This window comes from Antedon mediterranea, chromosome 5 (assembly GCF_964355755.1).
Source record: "Antedon mediterranea chromosome 5, ecAntMedi1.1, whole genome shotgun sequence".
NCBI classification, from domain to species: Eukaryota; Metazoa; Echinodermata; class Crinoidea; order Comatulida; family Antedonidae; genus Antedon; species Antedon mediterranea.
The window spans coordinates 19416360-19435703 of NC_092674.1; the positions used below are offsets into that span (position 1 = coordinate 19416360).

General features: G+C 33.4%; 1 protein-coding gene and 1 long non-coding RNA gene across 2 annotated transcripts; one reads left to right on the forward strand and one right to left on the reverse strand.

Moving 5' to 3' along the window:
• The first annotated feature begins 232 nt into the window (after nucleotides 1-232).
• Nucleotides 233-18395, forward strand: LOC140049316 (uncharacterized). Its single transcript, XR_011845228.1, has 4 exons — nucleotides 233-507; nucleotides 871-955; nucleotides 8999-9062; nucleotides 18002-18395. It is a non-coding gene; the product is annotated as an uncharacterized lncRNA (long non-coding RNA).
• Nucleotides 2121-8305, reverse strand: LOC140048904 (uncharacterized). The gene is made up of 2 exons (XM_072093706.1): nucleotides 2788-8305; nucleotides 2121-2318 (listed from the first exon to the last, which is right to left on the reverse strand). The coding sequence occupies exons 1-2, from the start codon at nucleotides 7288-7290 to the stop codon at nucleotides 2121-2123; spliced, it is 4701 nt and encodes a 1566-aa protein (XP_071949807.1). The 5' UTR covers nucleotides 7291-8305.
• Nucleotides 18396-19344: the final 949 nt, after the last annotated feature.

The window sequence follows — 19344 nt, forward strand, 5'->3', positions numbered from 1 at the left end:
TTTGGTTAATTGTTGTAGTAGGCCTAGTGGTAACAAAAGAGATTTCTTAAAATAGTAACTATTGAATGCTGTTGGTGTTGACTGTATTCAGTTTTTTTTTCAGTGAAAAACATGATGGTACAAATGGGAAAAAGGTCTAGAAGAGAGGAAAATAACAAGATGAAGGAGCAGAAAATATATGGTTGAATATATGACTAAAATCATACCTTTAACATTAAAACAATCAATTAAATTAATATTTTATATTACAATAAAGGATGAAATCAATGGTAGGACATGTAATGAGGCCAGTCAAACTAATAACATATAGTATTGAAATAGAGTAAATGTAAAATAAAGAGGTAATTTAGGTGGAAAAATGATAATAAAAAAAAATGCTAGTACTACAAGTAAAAATGTTTATTCACATATTTTTTTTATTAATTATATTTTCAGCCTCTGCTATGATTAGTACCAAGTATTGTTGTTTTCAACAAGTCTTACTTCACAATTTGATGTCTTTTAAAGGTAATTGGTCATCTCAATATTGCTTTACGCTTTAAACCATCAGATAATAGTAATAATTGTAGCAGTACAATTAGAAATTAAATTTACATTACATTTATCAAACAAAATGTCTAATGTGATTAGTTGACAACACGATTACAAAAGACAGTAAACAAGTAGTTAATTTGAAATGCCCAAATTCAATTTAGCTTTCCCTTCTCCATCAGCTGTTCTTGTTTGGGTACATTGTTAAAAATCACAATATATGATACACAGAAATACAGTCTGTTTAGGTCATAAAAATGAATAATGCACTAAAAATGTTATTAGTTTTATTAGTACTGTATACTAATGACTGAATATAATGGGTTTTTTTTTAAACAGTGATAATGGATAAGAAAGAGGATAATCTAGAAGTGGAAGTGGAAACAAGATGAATAATACATTTAGGAAGAAAAAAAAGGAGATGGTTGAATATAACTAATAGTCTTATTTTCATACACATTAATTCATGTTAAAACAAGATGACCATTAAACAATTTTAAGCCCAATTAAATAAAACAAAGCACCCAAGTCAATGACTAGAAATGTAATTTAACAGGTTTCTTAAATTAATTCTAAAGCCAATACAAAGCAAATACATTTACAATTAAAAATGAAGCGAGAAAAGTGTAATGTCACACATCTGAGAATTGTTAGTAAAGTATTACATTGTCACGAAACCTTGCCAATTTAGTTATACAGAAAACAATTACAAATTACTTCAAGAACTTCTATCGTTATTTTAATTATTTTTTTTCCCTTTTCTTTTAAACATTTATACCTCAGGCTCAAACGAGCATTCATATGAAGTTTCACATTTAACCATTCAATAACATCTAATAAATAAATACCCGTTAACAATAAACACATAAATAAATATCTTACAAGTTCCCTTTACTCCCTCAATTATCTCTAGAGATGGCCTTTACCCCTTTCCTAATACTCAAAACCCAATTAAATACAATAAACAAATAAATGAATACAACAATAATTAAATAATTACTTCTATTCCAAATACACTCTACCCTAATTCCCCTATACGTATACTTGCATCATCGTTACACTTTACAATATTATTCAATTAATTTCATCAATATAAATCTCGAATTACCCTCTTAAATTACTATCCCCATTCCCTATGATCCAATTAATACAACACTTTCTCTATCTCGTCTTATATACTTCGATTATAAATCATTCATCTTCTAATATATTTTAGCCACTAATTTTATCAATTTGTCTTATTTATGTTCGCTTCTTTTCCACATGATTATATAATACTCGTTAATTCATAATTCAGTATCTATTCCATATTTATAATAACAAAACTTTGTTTCACACTATTTCTTAAATTCGTACCTTATTCTATTCTTTTCCACACATATAATATTCGTTATTTCATAATTCATCTATCTATGCCATATATATAATTACAATAAGTTGTTTCACAATATTTCTTAAATTCATATACTACTCTATTCTTTTCCACACATATAATATTTGTTATTTCATAATTCATCTATCTATTCCATATATATATAATTACAATAAGTTTACACGTTGACAATGCCATGTAAGTTCCAATCAGGTGGCTATTTCACACACCAGTAGCCGTTGTATATAACATTCCACGCATTATTTCTGTAACCGTCCTTCTTTTCTTTAACGTCTTTCTTTAATGTCTCCAATTCAAAGGTGTGTCGTACTAGTAGTAAGTTTTTCCTTTCCGTCTCGTTCAATTCCAATATCGTTACTATTCCGTACTCACAAGTGTTCTGGTTGTCAGAGTCCTTTAGTTATAAATTCAATTAGTCAATCCGTTCTTCAATGTAGCCTACCACTCAATTAACAGTCGTAAAAAGAGACCTCAAATTAGAAATTAAGGAGTTATTTATTACACGACTACAATATCGCTGAAGTGTGCATCAAATATCTATATCTCTTACTTTGTGGTTTTCTTTATTTTCTCCGCTTCGCAACTTATCAATGCAACAATAGTAGTTTGCCACACCCAATCAAGAAATGCAACACTCAGCTTACTCCCAACTCCTTGTTTTCAACCTCGCGCCGTTCCCGCACACACTTTATATATCAACCCATCATCCAATAAGAGGCCGCTACGCATGAATGACCCCCTCATACGGTACAATGGAACAAAAATAAAATCACTTGTGACATTTTTCCCCCCACTCAAGAACAATGTATGGGGATATACATTTTCTAACTACATGAACTGCGGCTGAGATAATCCGCACCTACGTTATCGCTACCTTTGATAGCTTCAATTCGGAACCTGTATGGCTGGAGCGCCAGTGCCCAGCGCATTATTCTACCATTCGCTAATTTAGCTTTTTGCATGTAAACAAGGGGTTGATGGTCAGTTTCTAAGGTAAATTCTCGACCATATAGGTATGTTTCAAACTTACGTACACTCCAAATTATTGATAAACATTCCTTCTCCATAATAGAGTACGCTTTTTCCCGGGGTAGTAACTTCTTGCTGGCATAAGCCACAGGGAATTTTTCATTTCCATAATTTTGCAGGAGTACTGCTCCGATTCCCTCGTCACAGGCGTCTGTTCGCAGAATAAACGGTTTACTTAAATCTGGTAGACAAAGAATAGGTTTACTGGTTAGTTTTGACTTAAGTGTTTTGAAGGCATTTTCTTGACTTACCTCCCATCGTATCTTGTTTGGTTCTTGATTCTTTGTTCGATCCGTTAATGGAGACGCAATAGCAGAATAGTGTGGTATGAACCGACGATAATAATTAGTTGTTCCTAGGAATGATCGCAGTTGCTTTTTGGTTTCTGGTCGTTTTGCTTGAACGATGCTTTGAATTTTCTCAGGTCGTGGTTTCAGATGACCCTTCCCAACAACATGGCCCAAAAATTCAATAGATTCGTATCCGATGAAACACTTACTTGGTCTTGCTGTTAAATTAGCTGCTCGTAGACGACGAAATAATTCTTTTAGAATTGTTACATGTTCTTCCCAAGAAGATGTATGTATTAAGATATCATCGATATAATTTATGGTATTCTTCATTCCATGAAGTAATTTCCTCATTATTCTACTAAACGTAGCCGGGGCGTTTACCAAACCAAAGGGCATAACTTTAAATTGGAACAAACCGTTGGGCGTTACAAATGATGTAAGTTGTTTGGAACGTTCATCCATCGGTACCTGCCAATAACCTTTACTAAGATCTAGTTTTGTGAAATAATTATCAGTGGCTAATTTTGTAAATAACTCATCTTGGTCAGGTATTGGTTCTGCATCAAACACGGTGCTTTGGTTCACCTTCCTGAAATCCACACAGAATCTATTTGATCCATCCGGTTTTTTAACCAAAACAATTGGAGAAGCACATGGAGCGCATGATGGTTCAATTACCCCCATGTTTAACATCATACTCACTTCATCTTTCACTGTATCCCGCAATGCGTGTGGTAATGGGTATGGTTTGGTTCGAATAGGCTCATCTGTACGAAGTTTTATGTCATGGTTGCCCAGAGTGGTTTTACCCGGTAAATCTGTGAGAACGTCCCTATAATTTGCAATAAGACGCTTTACCTCTTTTCTACCCATTTCATCACAATCGTCACTAATGTGGACATCGGCGATAGTTTCTTTAGCCTGCAAAGGATGAAGCTGCAAAAGGTTATCATTGGTCATTTGTAAAGCAATTGGAGCATCACTTACCATATCCTCACTTTCGATTACAGAAGTACATGCTACTTCCAGCGCCCCCTGTGAAACATCCGATTGGAACTCAGCTAGCGCAGCTCCAGATACATCTTGACGTTCATGATATCGTTTAAGAAGATTTGCATGAAATGTTTTTAACTTCCCATTCAGATCTATGCGGTAATCTAAATACCCCATTTTAGCTATGATTGGAAACGGCCCTTTCCACTGAAGTAGAAGTTTGTTTCGGTCAGTTGGAAGTAAAAGCAAAACCTTATCACCTACTTGGAATTCTCGTGCTCGACTTTTCTTGTCGTAATACTTCTTGTATCTCCCTTTTGCTTTTTGTAGATTCTTTTGTGCAACTGCACACGTTTCGTTCAATCGTTCCTTTAAGTCTAGAACATATTGATAAGTGGTCTTGGTTTCTGGCGTGTGAACTTCCCCTGTCCATAACTCTCTTAAAATGGTCATAGGGCCTCGAAGGTTACGTCCATATAGAAGTTCAAAGGGTGAAAACCCAAGACTTTCTTGTGGAGACTCTCTAATGGCAAATAACAGAGGATCTATATACCTATCCCAGTCGCTGGGTCGTTCCGCACACATCCGTTTTAGCATCTGTTTCAACGTGCCATTAAATCGTTCAACAAGACCATTGCAGGCTGGATGATACGGTGAAGTCATCATTTGCTTAATAGACAGTAGTTTGCATACTTGTTTCATCACCTCTGAAGTGAATTGTGACCCTTGATCCGTCAGCATTTCCTTCGGAATTCCAATTCTAGAAAAGACTTTGACTAAACCTTCCGCAACACGTTCAGCTTCTATACTTGGTAAAGCGATGGCTTCCGGGTACCTGGTAGCAAAATCTATTATAGTTAGAATGTATCTATTTCTATTTTTAGAGATAGGATGAATTGGACCAACGATATCGACAGCTATGCGTTCAAATGGTGCTTCGATTAAAGGCATATTACCTAAAGGAACTTTGGCTACTCTACCTTTTTCAACGGTCCTTTGACAGATATCACAGGAACGGCAATATCTGGTAATGTCGGCGGTTATCCCTGGCCAATGGAAGTTCGTTAAGACTTTGTCGGTGGTTTTCTTGGCACCTTGATGGCCGCCTAATAATGATTCGTGCGCCTGTCGCATTACTTGATGTCGCAAAGACTTTGGGACAACGAGTTGAGTAAATATATTTCCATGTTCAACTGACGGAGAGCTGAATTGCCTATACAAAAGATTATTTTTATAGAAGAAATGAGAAGTTGCATTACTTTTACTTACGCGAACACCTTCATTTTCTGCCAGTTCTTTCGCTTTCCGGAGTGTTACATCTGTATTTTGTGCGTTCCTTAAATTCTCAACGGTAATGACTTGATCGACTGCTTCTAGAGTTTTGAGTGATTTAAATGGTTTAGATTGTGTTATAGCTTGTGCCCGAGTAGTGACTGCACATGCTGGGACGTTTCGTCCTGTCCACGTTTTGTCGGGATCATCCGGAGACCGAACACCTTCTATATTCCCTAATATAAGATCAAAAATTGGATTATCCATACATAACGCTTGAGTCATACCTGTAAAATAAGGAGTATTTACTTGTATTGTAGCGAGCGGCAGCCTTCTCACAGTACCGTCAATTAACACACATGTTTTCACGTTACCAGTAAATTGATCTGGGGATACATAACACTGTTTTATGACAACGCCACTGCAACCACTATCCCGTAAGACTGTTACCTTGTGTTGCCCAACCAATCCAGGAGAAACAGGCATACTTCCTGGACCAGATCCCTTCCACGCTGCACTCATGATAGGAAGAAGATTACCACATTTTAAAGTTACATAACTAGATTTGTTATCCATACAACAACTATTCAATTTATGAGGGTTTGAATTAATTATCATACCTCCACAATTTTCCGGGGTTTGGAAAGGATTAGGGTTAACTGTACAATTGGATTGTTCCTGCTGTAAAATTAAAGACTTGGGTTCCTCATGAGGGGGACCAGTATATGGGTTACGTAATCCAGCACATTTATCTACATCTTGTCTACAATTTTTTGCCAAGTGACCCTTTCTATGACATCTAAAACATGTAAGGCCGGTGTTTGGTTTAAAAGCAGTTGTGGCCCGACAATTTCTTGCTAAATGTCCTACCCGATGACAGAGAAAACAAGTAATGGGATTTGACCTAACTTGGGGATTATTAATGATGGGTACCGGTTCTTGGGTTACCTGTCTATGAGTGGTGGTAGGCAATCTTTTTGCTGCTATTATATTTCCGAACATACCTCCTCGTGCTTCTAGGTACTGCTCAGCAATATCAGCCATTTCACCGATAGTTTTTGGCTGACGTTCCCGAAGAAATAACGCTAACTCTCGACCACATCCATCAGTAAACTGCTCTCTCAATAGAAGGTCTTTCAGTCCATCATATGATTGTGTTGCTTCTGCCAATTCAATCCACCTGGTAAGATAATTTTCTATCCTTGCTGCGAACTGATGACCACTTTCTCCTGTCTCTGGTTTCGCCAATCGAAGTTTATTTCGGAACCCATCTGCCGTTAACTGAAATCTTTTCAGAAGTGCTGTTTTCAATGTCCGGTAATTATCTGCATCCTCTGTGGAAAGTCTAGAATACACTTCGAGAGATTTTCCCGTTAGTAAAGCACTTAAATTTATAGCCCAGTATTCAACACTCCATCCCTGACTAACTGCATATCTTTCATATCGTTTCAAATAGGAATCCAGGTCATCCTTTCCTTCATTGAAAGCGGGCAACTTGGGAGTTCGAGCATTTATCTTATTGGTGTTTGGGTCGCATGTTTTAACTCTAGGAGTGTCCCCTCCCTCTAATTTAACCTTTTCTAACATTAACTGCATTTCTAATATCTGTTGGTCATTTCTGCGCAATTCTAATTGGTGAGCCCTCCCCTCTCGTTCCTCCTTCTGCTTTTCTTTCTTTTCAAATTCCTCACTTTTCTCTCTCTCACTGACAAACTCTCGCAATTCCATGCCGCTATAACCCAACGCCTTACCAGCCTCCACGAGCCTTTCAAGATCCATGATGCACACTGTAGCCTTATCGTTTTCAATATCTGTAATAAGAACACTAAAATACTGTTATTTTTTTTCTGTATATTTTTTTTTTAAGATTGGCAATTTCCCGGACGAGCCCCCATAAATGTCACGAAACCTTGCCAATTTAGTTATACAGAAAACAATTACAAATTACTTCAAGAACTTCTATCGTTATTTTAATTATTTTTTTTCCCTTTTCTTTTAAACATTTATACCTCAGGCTCAAACGAGCATTCATATGAAGTTTCACATTTAACCATTCAATAACATCTAATAAATAAATACCCGTTAACAATAAACACATAAATAAATATCTTACAAGTTCCCTTTACTCCCTCAATTATCTCTAGAGATGGCCTTTACCCCTTTCCTAATACTCAAAACCCAATTAAATACAATAAACAAATAAATGAATACAACAATAATTAAATAATTACTTCTATTCCAAATACACTCTACCCTAATTCCCCTATACGTATACTTGCATCATCGTTACACTTTACAATATTATTCAATTAATTTCATCAATATAAATCTCGAATTACCCTCTTAAATTACTATCCCCATTCCCTATGATCCAATTAATACAACACTTTCTCTATCTCGTCTTATATACTTCGATTATAAATCATTCATCTTCTAATATATTTTAGCCACTAATTTTATCAATTTGTCTTATTTATGTTCGCTTCTTTTCCACATAATTATATAATACTCGTTAATTCATAATTCAGTATCTATTCCATATTTATAATAACAAAACTTTGTTTCACACTATTTCTTAAATTCGTACCTTATTCTATTCTTTTCCACACATATAATATTCGTTATTTCATAATTCATCTATCTATGCCATATATATAATTACAATAAGTTGTTTCACAATATTTCTTAAATTCATATACTACTCTATTCTTTTCCACACATATAATATTTGTTATTTCATAATTCATCTATCTATTCCATATATATATAATTACAATAAGTTTACACGTTGACAATGCCATGTAAGTTCCAATCAGGTGGCTATTTCACACACCAGTAGCCGTTGTATATAACATTCCACGCATTATTTCTGTAACCGTCCTTCTTTTCTTTAACGTCTTTCTTTAATGTCTCCAATTCAAAGGTGTGTCGTACTAGTAGTAAGTTTTTCCTTTCCGTCTCGTTCAATTCCAATATCGTTACTATTCCGTACTCACAAGTGTTCTGGTTGTCAGAGTCCTTTAGTTATAAATTCAATTAGTCAATCCGTTCTTCAATGTAGCCTACCACTCAATTAACAGTCGTAAAAAGAGACCTCAAATTAGAAATTAAGGAGTTATTTATTACACGACTACAATATCGCTGAAGTGTGCATCAAATATCTATATCTCTTACTTTGTGGTTTTCTTTATTTTCTCCGCTTAGCAACTTATCAATGCAACAATAGTAGTTTGCCACACCCAATCAAGAAATGCAACACTCAGCTTACTCCCAACTCCTTGTTTTCAACCTCGCGCCGTTCCCGCACACACTTTATATATCAACCCATCATCCAATAAGAGGCCGCTACGCATGAATGACCCCCTCATACGGTACAATGGAACAAAAATAAAATCACTTGTGACATACATTTCAAACCCAAAATTAAAACTTTTTTTTAGACAACTTCTAATGTTTATTAAAATGTGCTTTTTCATTTTTTTTTCAGTTACTGCTGTGGTTTTAGACATCCTCCACTTCACATACAAGTTAATGGCTTATTAATAATTAAGGTAATCAGTAAACTCATTATAAATGTTTTGCTTTAATTTACTAACAATGTTTCATTTATCTACTAACCATACATAAACACACTCACACACCAACATACACAAAACACCTTTTAGAATAGCTTGTATTTAATGTAGAACAAATTAAATCTTCTTGTACTAGACTAAAGTTAAACACAGAAATGCAATCAGTTTAGTTAATTACTGTAGGGAAAAATTAAAAACAGCAATACAGTTCAGTTAGTTGCTGTAGGACAAAATTAAACTAAGGAATACAGTTTAGTTTAGTTATTTACTGTAAGGAAAAATTAGAAGCAGCAATGTAGTTTAGTTGGTTGTAGAACATATTTAAACAGGGGAATACAGTTCAGTTTAGTTATTTTCTGTATAGGAAAACAATTAAAAACATCAATTCAGTTTAGTATAGTTTAGTTAATTGTACTGTAGGACAAATTTAAACACAGCAATGGAATTTAGTTGGTTGTGAAACAAAAGTGAACATAGTTTAGTTTGGTTAATTGTTGTAGGACAAATGTAGACACAACAATGTAGTTTAGTTTAGTTGTTTGTAGAACACAATTAAACCGAGCAATTCAGTTTAGTTAAGTTGGTTGTAGAACAAAATTAAACCGAGCAATTCAATTTATCTATTGAACAACCCAATAATACAGGACATTCAAGTAGTTAGACATGTGTAGGGGTACAGTTATTATATAACCTATTTAGGAGTACATATATTTGACAACTCTAAAATTATAATTGGTTGAGAAATCATCTATTGAACAACCCAATAGCCATTCAAGTAGTTAGACATGTTTAAGAGTACAGTTATTATAGAACACAATTAAGAGTAATTATTTTAAAAAAATCTGAAAGTATAATTGGTTGAGAAATCATCTATTGAAAAACTCAATAATACAGAACATTCAAGTAGTTAGACATGTGTAGGGGTACAGTTTTTATAGAACACAATTAAGAGTAAATTGTAGTTTTTATCAATTGGTTGTAGAAGAAATTTAAACACAGCAATGCAGTTTAGGTTAGTTAGTTGTTTATGGCAAAATTAAACACAGGATTGCAGTTCAGTTTAGTTGGTTGTAGAAGAAATTTAAACACAGCAATGCAGTTCAGTTTAGTTAGTTGTTTAGGGCAAAATAAAACAACAAATCTAACAGTGTAATTGGTTGAGAAATCATCTATTGAACAACTCAATAATACAGAACATTCAAGTAGTTAGACATGTGTAGGGGAACAGTTTTTATAGAACACAATTAAGAGTACATTGTAGTTTGATCTATTGGTTGTAGGATAAATTTAAACACAGCAATGCAGTTCAGTTTAGTTAGTTGTTTAGGGCAAAATAAAACAACAAATCTAACAGTGTAATTGGTTGAGAAATCATCTATTGAACAACTCAATAATACAGGACATTCAAGTAGTTAGACATGTCTGGGGGGACAGTTATTATAGAACACAATTAAGAGTAAATTGTAGTTTTTTATCAATTGGTTGTAGAAGAAATTTAAACACAGCAATGCAGTTCAGGTTAGTTAGTTGTTTAGGGCAAAATTAAACACAGGATTGCAGTTCAGTTTAGTTGGTTGTAGGTGAAATTTAAACACAGCAATACAGTTCAGTTTAGTTAGTTGTTTAGGGCAAAATAAAACAGCAAATCTAACAGTGTAATTGGTTGAGAAATCATCTATTGGACAACACAATAAAACAGGACATTCAAGTAGTTAGACATGTGTAGGAGGACAGTTATTATAGAACACAATTAGGAGTACATATTTTAGACAAATCTAAAAGTATAATTGATTGAAAAATTATCTATTGAACAACTCAACAATACATGACATTAAAGTAGTCAGACATGTGTAGGGGTACAGTTATTATAGAACACAATTAAGAGTACATATTTTAGACAAATCTAAAAGTATAATTGATTGAAAAATTATCTATTGAACAACTCAACAATACATGACATTAAAGTAGTCAGACATGTGTAGGGGTACAGTTATTATAGAACACAATTAAGAGTACATATTTTAGACAAATCTAAAAGTCTAATTGATTCAGAAATTATCTATTGAACAACTCAACAATACAGGACATTAAAGTAGTCAGACAAGTGTAGGGGTACAGTTATTATAGAGCACAATTAAGAGTACATATTTTAGACAAATCTAAAAGTCTAATTGATTGAGAAATTATCTATTGAACAACTCAACAATACAGGACATTAAAGTAGTCAGACAAGTGTAGGGGTACAGTTATTATAGAGCACAATTAAGAGTACATATTTTAGACAAATCTAACAGTACTATTTGTTTAAAAATCATCTATTGAACAACCCAATAATACAGGACATTCAAGTAGTTAGACATGTGTAGGGGTACAGTTATTATAGAACACAATTAAGAGTATATTGTAGTTTTTATCAATTGGTTGTAGAAGAAATTTAAACACAGCAATGCAGTTTAGGTTAGTTAGTTGTTTATGGCAAAATTAAACACAGGAATCCAGTTCAGTTTAGTTAGTTGTAGAAGAAATTTAAACACAGCAATGCAGTTCAGTTTAGTTAGTTGTTTAGGGAAAAATTAAACACAGGATTGCAGTTCAGTTTAGTTGGAATTGTAGGTGAAATATAAACACAGCAATACAGTTCAGTTTAGTTGTTTAGGGCAAAATAAAACAACAAATCTAACAGTGTAATTGGTTGAGAAATCATCTATTGAACAACTCAATAATACAGAACATTGAAGTAGTTAGACATGTGTAGGGGTACAGTTATTTTAGAACACAATTAAGAGTACATATTTTAGACAAATATAAAAGTCTAATTGATTGAGAAATTATCTATTGAACAACTCAACAATACAGGACATTAAAGTTATAGTCAGACATATGTAGGGGTACAGTTATTATAGAGCACAATTAAGAGTACATTGTAGTTTGATCTATTGGTTGTAGGATAAATTTAAACACAGCAATGCAGTTCAGTTTAGTTAGTTGTTTAGGGCAAAATAAAACAACAAATCTAACAGTGTAATTGGTTGAGAAATCATCTATTGAACAACTCAATAATACAGAACATTCAAGTAGTTAGACATGTCTGGGGGGACAGTTATTATAGAACACAATTAAGAGTAAATTGTAGTTTTTTATCAATTGGTTGTAGAAGAGATTTAAACACAGCAATGCAGTTCAGGTTAGTTAGTTGTTTAGGGCAAAATTAAACACAGGATTGCAGTTCAGTTTAGTTGGTTGTAGAAGAAATTTAAACACAGCAATGCAGTTTAGGTTAGTTAGTTGTTTATGGCAAAATTAAACACAGGAATCCAGTTCAGTTTAGTTAGTTGTAGAAGAAATTTAAACACAGCAATGCAGTTCAGTTTAGTTAGTTGTTTAGGGCAAAATTAAACACAGGATTGCAGTTCAGTTTAGTTGGAATTGTAGGTGAAATATAAACACAGCAATACAGTTCAGTTTAGTTAGTTGTTTAGGGCAAAATAAAACAACAAATCTAACAGTGTAATTGGTTGAGAAATCATCTATTGAACAACTCAATAATACAGAACATTCAAGTAGTTAGACATGTGTATGGGTACAGTTATTTTAGAACACAATTAAGAGTAAATTGTAGTTTTATCAATTGGTTGTAGAAGAAATTTAAACACAGCAATACAGTTCAGTTTAGTTAGTTGTTTAGGGCAAAATAAACAGCAAATCTAACATTGTAATTGGTTGAGAAATCATCTATTGAACAACTCAATAATACAGAACATTCAGGTAGTTAGACATGTCTGGGGGGACAGTTATTATAGAACACAATTAAGAGTAAATTGTAGTTTTTATCAATTGGTTGTAGAAGAAATTTAAACACAGCAATGCAGTTCAGGTTAGTTAGTTGTTTAGGGCAAAATTAAACACAGAATTGCAGTTCAGTTTAGTTGGTTGTAGGTGAAATTTAAACACAGCAATACAGTTCAGTTTAGTTAGTTGTTTAGGGCAAAATAAAACATCAAATCTAACAGTGTAATTGGTTGAGAAATCATCTATTGGACAACACAATAATACAGGACATTCAAGTAGTTAGACATGTGTAGGGGGGCAGTTATTATAGAACACAATTAGGAGTACATATTTTAGGCAAATCTAAAAGTATAATTGATTGAAAAATTATCTATTGAACAACTCAACAATACAGGACATTAAAGTAGTCAGACATGTGTAGGGGTACAGTTATTATAGAACACAATTAAGAGTACATATTTTAGACAAATCTAAAAGTCTAATTGATTGAGAAATTATCTATTGAACAACTCAACAATACAGGACATTAAAGTAGTCAGACATGTGTAGGGGTACAGTTATTATAGAGCACAATTAAGAGTACATTGTAGTTTGATCTATTGGTTGTAGGATAAATTTAAACACAGCAATGCAGTTCAGTTTAGTTAGTTGTTTAGGGCAAAATAAGACAACAAATCTAACAGTGTAATTGGTTGAGAAATCATCTATTGAACAACTCAATGATACAGAACATTCAGGTAGTTAGACATGTCTGGGGGGACAGTTATTATGGAACACAATTAAGAGTAAATTGTAGTTTTTATCAATTGGTTTTAGAAGAAATTTAAACACAGCAATGCAGTTCAGGTTAGTTAGTTGTTTAGGGCAAAATTAAACACAGGATTGCAGCTCAGTTTAGTTGGTTGTAGGTGAAATTTAAACACAGCAATACAGTTCAGTTTAGTTGGTTGTAGGTGAAATTTAAACAGTGTAAGTGTAATTGGTTGAGAAATCATCTATTGGACAACACAATAATACAGGACATTCAAGTAGTTAGACATGTGTAGGGGGGCAGTTATTATAGAACACAATTAGGAGTACATATTTTAGACAAATCTAAAAGTATAATTGATTGAACAATTATCTATTGAACAACTCAACAATACAGGACATTAAAGTAGTCAGACATGTGTAGGGGTACAGTTATTATAGAACACAATTAAGAGTACATATTTTAGACAAATCTAAAAAGTCTAATTGATTTAGAAATTATCTATTGAACAACTCAACAATACAGGACATTAAAGTAGTCAGACATGTGTAGGGGTACAGTTATTATAGAGCACAATTAAGAGTACATATTTTAGACAAATCTAACAGTACTATTTGTTGAAAAATCATCTATTGAACAACCCAATAATACAGGACATTCAAGTAGTTAGACATGTGTAGGGGTACAGTTATTATAGAACACAATTAAGAGTACATTGTAGTTTGATCTATTGGTTGTAGGATAAATTTAAACACAGCAATGCAGTTCAGTTTAGTTAGTTGTTGTAGTGAATTTATCTTTAGTTGGTTCCGAGCTTTCTCAGGCGTATATCCACTCGACGTACACAGCTGTCGTTCCGAGCTTTCTCAGGCGTATATATTTCCACGCGACGTACACATTTCCACGCGACGTACACAGCTGTCACTGAATGATAACTCATACAAAAAGTATATTTAACTCAACTAGAACTTTTATTCCTTGTAATTCGATTAATACATCTTTCTACCACTACCAGTCAAGCCTTAATATTCTCTTTATCATCTTTCCGTTTATCTACTCTGATCTTATTCTCTCTTCTCGTTTATCTACTCTGACCTTATTCTCTCTTCTCCCCTTAATATCTATTACATTCCACTTTTATACTGGATATGCAAATTTTAGGCTTCAGAGGAGGATAACATTTTCCCTCCAATAATTATACGATTTTGATTGGCTAATAATAAGGCGGACCTGGTCTAAAGCATCCTTCTCTAAACACAGAGAATTACAACATACATAATATGACAGTTGTTTAGGGCAAAATTAAACACAGGATTGCAGTTTAGTTTAGTTGGTTGTAGAAGAAATTTAAACACAGCAATGCAGTTCATGTTAGTTAGTTGTTTAGGGCAAAATTAAACACAGGATTGCAGTTTAGTTTAGTTGGTTGTAGGTGAAATTTAAACACAGCAATACAGTTCAGTTTAGTTAGTTGTTTAAGGCAAAATAAAACAGCAAATCTAACAGTGTAATTGGTTGAGAAATCATCTATTGGACAACACAATAATACAGGACATTCAAGTAGTTAGACATGTGTAGGGGTACAGTTATTATATAACCCATTTTGGAGTACATATTGACAACTCTAACAGTATAATTGGTTGAGAAATCATCTATTCAACAACCAAATGGACATTCAAGTAGACATGTGTAAGGATACAGTTATTATAGAACACAATTAAGAGTACATATTTTAGACAAATCTAACAGAATAATAATACAGGACATTCAAGTAGTTAGACATGTGTAGGGGTAATAGTTATTATAGAACACAATTAAGATTACATATTTTAGAAAAATCTAACAGTATAATTGGTTGAGACATTTTTGGTTGTAGGACACAATCATAGCAGTTCAGTTCAGTTTAGTTGGTTGTAGAACAAAATTAAACAGAGCAATTCAGTTTAGTTTAGTTGGTTGTAGGACAAAATTAAACACAGCAGCTTAGTTTAGTTTAGTTGGTTATAGAACACAATTTAACACAGCAGCACAGTTTAGTTTAGTAATTAAACAGAGAAATTTAGTTTAGTTGGTTTTAGGACACAATTAAACACAGCAGTTTAGTTTAGTTTAGAACAAAATAAACAGAGAAATTCAGTTTAGTTTAGTTGGTTGTAGGACACAATTTAACAGAGTAATTAAGTTTATTTTATTTGGTTGTAGAACAACATTAAACACAGCAATTCTAATTTAGCTTAGTTGGCTGTAGGACACAATTAAACAAAGCAATTCAGTTTAGTTTAGTTGGTTTTAGGACACAATTAAACAGAGCAATTCAGTTTAGTTTAGTTGGTTGTAGGACACAATTAAACAGAGCAATTCAGTTTAGTTTAGTTGGTTTTAGGACACAATTAAACACAGCAGTTCAGCTCAGTTCAGTTTAGTTGTTTGTAGAACAAATTGAAACAGAGCAATTCAGTTTAGTTTAGTTGGTTTTAGGACACAATTAAACAGAGCAATTCAGTTTAGTTTAGTTGGTTTTAGGACACAATTAAACACAGCAGTTCAGCTCAGTTCAGTTTAGTTGTTTGTAGAACAAAATGAAACAGAGCAATTCAGTTTAGTTTAGTTGGTTGTAGGACACAATTAAACACAGCAATTCAGTTTAGTTTAGTTGGTTTTAGGACACAATTAAACAGAGCAATTCAGTTTAGTTTAGTTGGTTGTAGGACACAATTAAACATAGCAATTCAGTTTAGTTTAGTTGGTTTTAGGACACAATTAAACATAGCAATTCAGTGTAGTTTAGTTGGTTGTAGGACACAATTAAATATAGCAATTCAGTTTAGTTTAGTTGGTTTTAGGACACAATTAAACATAGCAATTCAGTGTAGTTTAGTTGGTTTTAGGACACAATTAAACATAGCAATTCAGTTTAGTTTAGTTGGTTTTAGGACACAATTAAACAGAGTAATTCAGTTTAGTTTAGTTGGTTGTAAGACACAATTAAACATAGCAATTCAGTTTAGTTTAGTTGGTTGTAGGACACAATTAAACAGAGCAATTCAGTTTAGTTTAGTTGGTTGTAGGACACAATTAAACAAAGCAATTCAGTTTAGTTTAGTTGGTTTTAGGACACAATTAAACAGAGCAATTCAGTTTAGTTTAGTTGGTTGTAGGACACAATTAAACAGAGCAATTCAGTTTAGTTTAGTTGGTTTTAGGACACAATTAAACACAGCAGTTCAGCTCAGTTCAGTTTAGTTGTTTGTAGAACAAAATGAAACAGAGCAATTCAGTTTAGTTTAGTTGGTTTTAGGACACAATTAAACAGAGCAATTCAGTTTAGTTTAGTTGGTCAGTGCCGTGTAACTTAGGCTACATACCTCTTCTACCATATACCATGGATTAATAATCCATGCATATACTAAGTAAGTTTCTGAGATAAAATAAAAAAAATATTTTTATAGCTTGATATTTTTCTTGGGGTTATTGATTTTAAGATTTAAAAATTTTGATTTTGTCCCTCCATAAAATATGAATTTTGTGTATTAATATCTGCTAGATAGCTTTTATTAAACCAAAAAGATGGACTTTTATCACAAAATTAAAATATTTTTTTGGTGTGTATCATTTAATAACCTCAACAAAAATATCAAGCTATCGAAATATTTTTCTCAATTTTTTCAGAAACTACATAGGTTTTTATAATCAGCATTATTTCAAATATCCATAAAACACAATGTTTACACTTTCCCCATGATCTGCACACGAAGGAACATTTTTTACATAGGGATCTGGACTATGTATAATAATATTGTTTTAGATATCGAAGTTAAACAATTTTTTTGTAGCCAATCGTATAAAGGTAACTGTCATATTATTGATGTTGTGATTCTCTGTGATTAGAGAAGGATGCTTTAGTCCACGTCCGCCTTATTATTAGCCAATCAAAATCGTGTAAATTTCAGAGGGAAAATGTTATCCTCCTCTGAAGCCTAAAATTTGCATATCCTGTATAAATGTAGAATGTAATAGTTATTAAAGGAGAAGAGAGAATAAGGTCAGAGTAGATAAATGAGAAGAGAGAATAAGGTCAGAGTAGATAAACGGAAAGATGATAAAGAATATAATAAGGCTTGACTGGTAGTGGTAGAAAGATGTATTAATCGAATTACAAGGAATAAAAGTTCTAGTTGAGTTAATTATACTTTTTGTATGAGTTATTATTCAGTGACAGCTGTGTACGTCGCGTGGAAATATATACGCCCGAGAAAGCTCGGAACGACAGCTGTGTACGTCGAGTGGATATACGCCTGAGAAAGCTCGGAACCAACTAAAAGATAAATTCACTACATGGTGGCAGCGGTGAAAATTTTTGTTTACATGATTTAAGTATCAAGAAGAAGAAGAAGAAGAAGTGACAGTGCCTACTCTACGGGCCTGTTAAATCAGTAACCAAAAAGTTAAATGGTTACGAAGATCTGGATTCCTGACAGTTTGTATACCGTGCGTTGTTTGGATATTACAACGAAGAAGAAGTACTGTTGAGCTCAAGGTACCTACTCAAGGCTGCTGGATATTCATCGGCGAGATATGTTCACCGAGATTTGAAAGAAGAAGACTGAAGTAACAGAAGGAAGCCCAGAAAATTGTGAGAAGATTTGCAAAGCTGACTTTGTAAACTATTTTTATTTCGAAAGTAATTTTTTGTACGGAGCGAACTTGGAACGTTGTTTGTGACTTTGAAGTAAATTAATGTCTTATATTGTATTGCATTTCAAAATCGCCGTGGCTAAAGATACGGTACCGTATTCTAACTTCTGTTTACTAAAGGTACGGTAAAATTGCATTACGTCATAATCAGCCAATGGGGTGCTGGTACGTGTGTGACGTCATCGTATAAGGACTTGGGGATTTTTTGTTCATATCGCGTCTGTTGTAGAGAATTCCTATCGGCGGCGCCAGGCTGCGTGGATGTGTGTGCCCTGCAGATGAGGGTTTTATTTTGATTCCAAATGGCCTATTTAGGCCTCTATTTTTTAAAAACTTTGTTTACAATGGTGACCATAAACAACAAGCAAATTCGGACAATAAAGGGGCCCTTAAATACTATGATTTAGACAGCAGTGTAGCCCCAGGGCTGACGAGTCACAGAAATCAGCGCACACATATGCAGCTAGCTGGCCATGCAGCCTGGCATCCGCTTTCCCTACACAAACAAACTCATATAATGAGGTTATACCATAGTACGTAGTAAGTAGGCCTGGGCCTCTTTTAAAACGGTTTTCTGTATTTTAGAATTAAAATCAACATGGCTTTTCAATAATAATAACAGACGTAGGCTACATTTAGTTTTTGTCACACACGACGGCGATAATAGCGATAAATAAAGCATAAAGAAAATGCGGTTGATCACTACACTGTTTTCGCGATATGAAAAAAAATCCACAAAGTCCTTATACGATGACGTCACACAAGTACCAGCACCCCATTGGCTGGTTATGACGTAATGCAATTTTACCGTATCTTTAGTAAACAGAAGTTAGAATACGGTACCGTATCTTTAGCCACAGCGTTTCAAAATTTATGTGGATTTCATATTTTTACATATCTGAATGAAATCAAGGTAATACAAATACTTTTATAACATATTTTGTATACATAAGTTTACATATTTCATTAGTAAATTGTTATTAGCATGACAACTTTAAGATCGGGTAAAAATATAGATAAGAC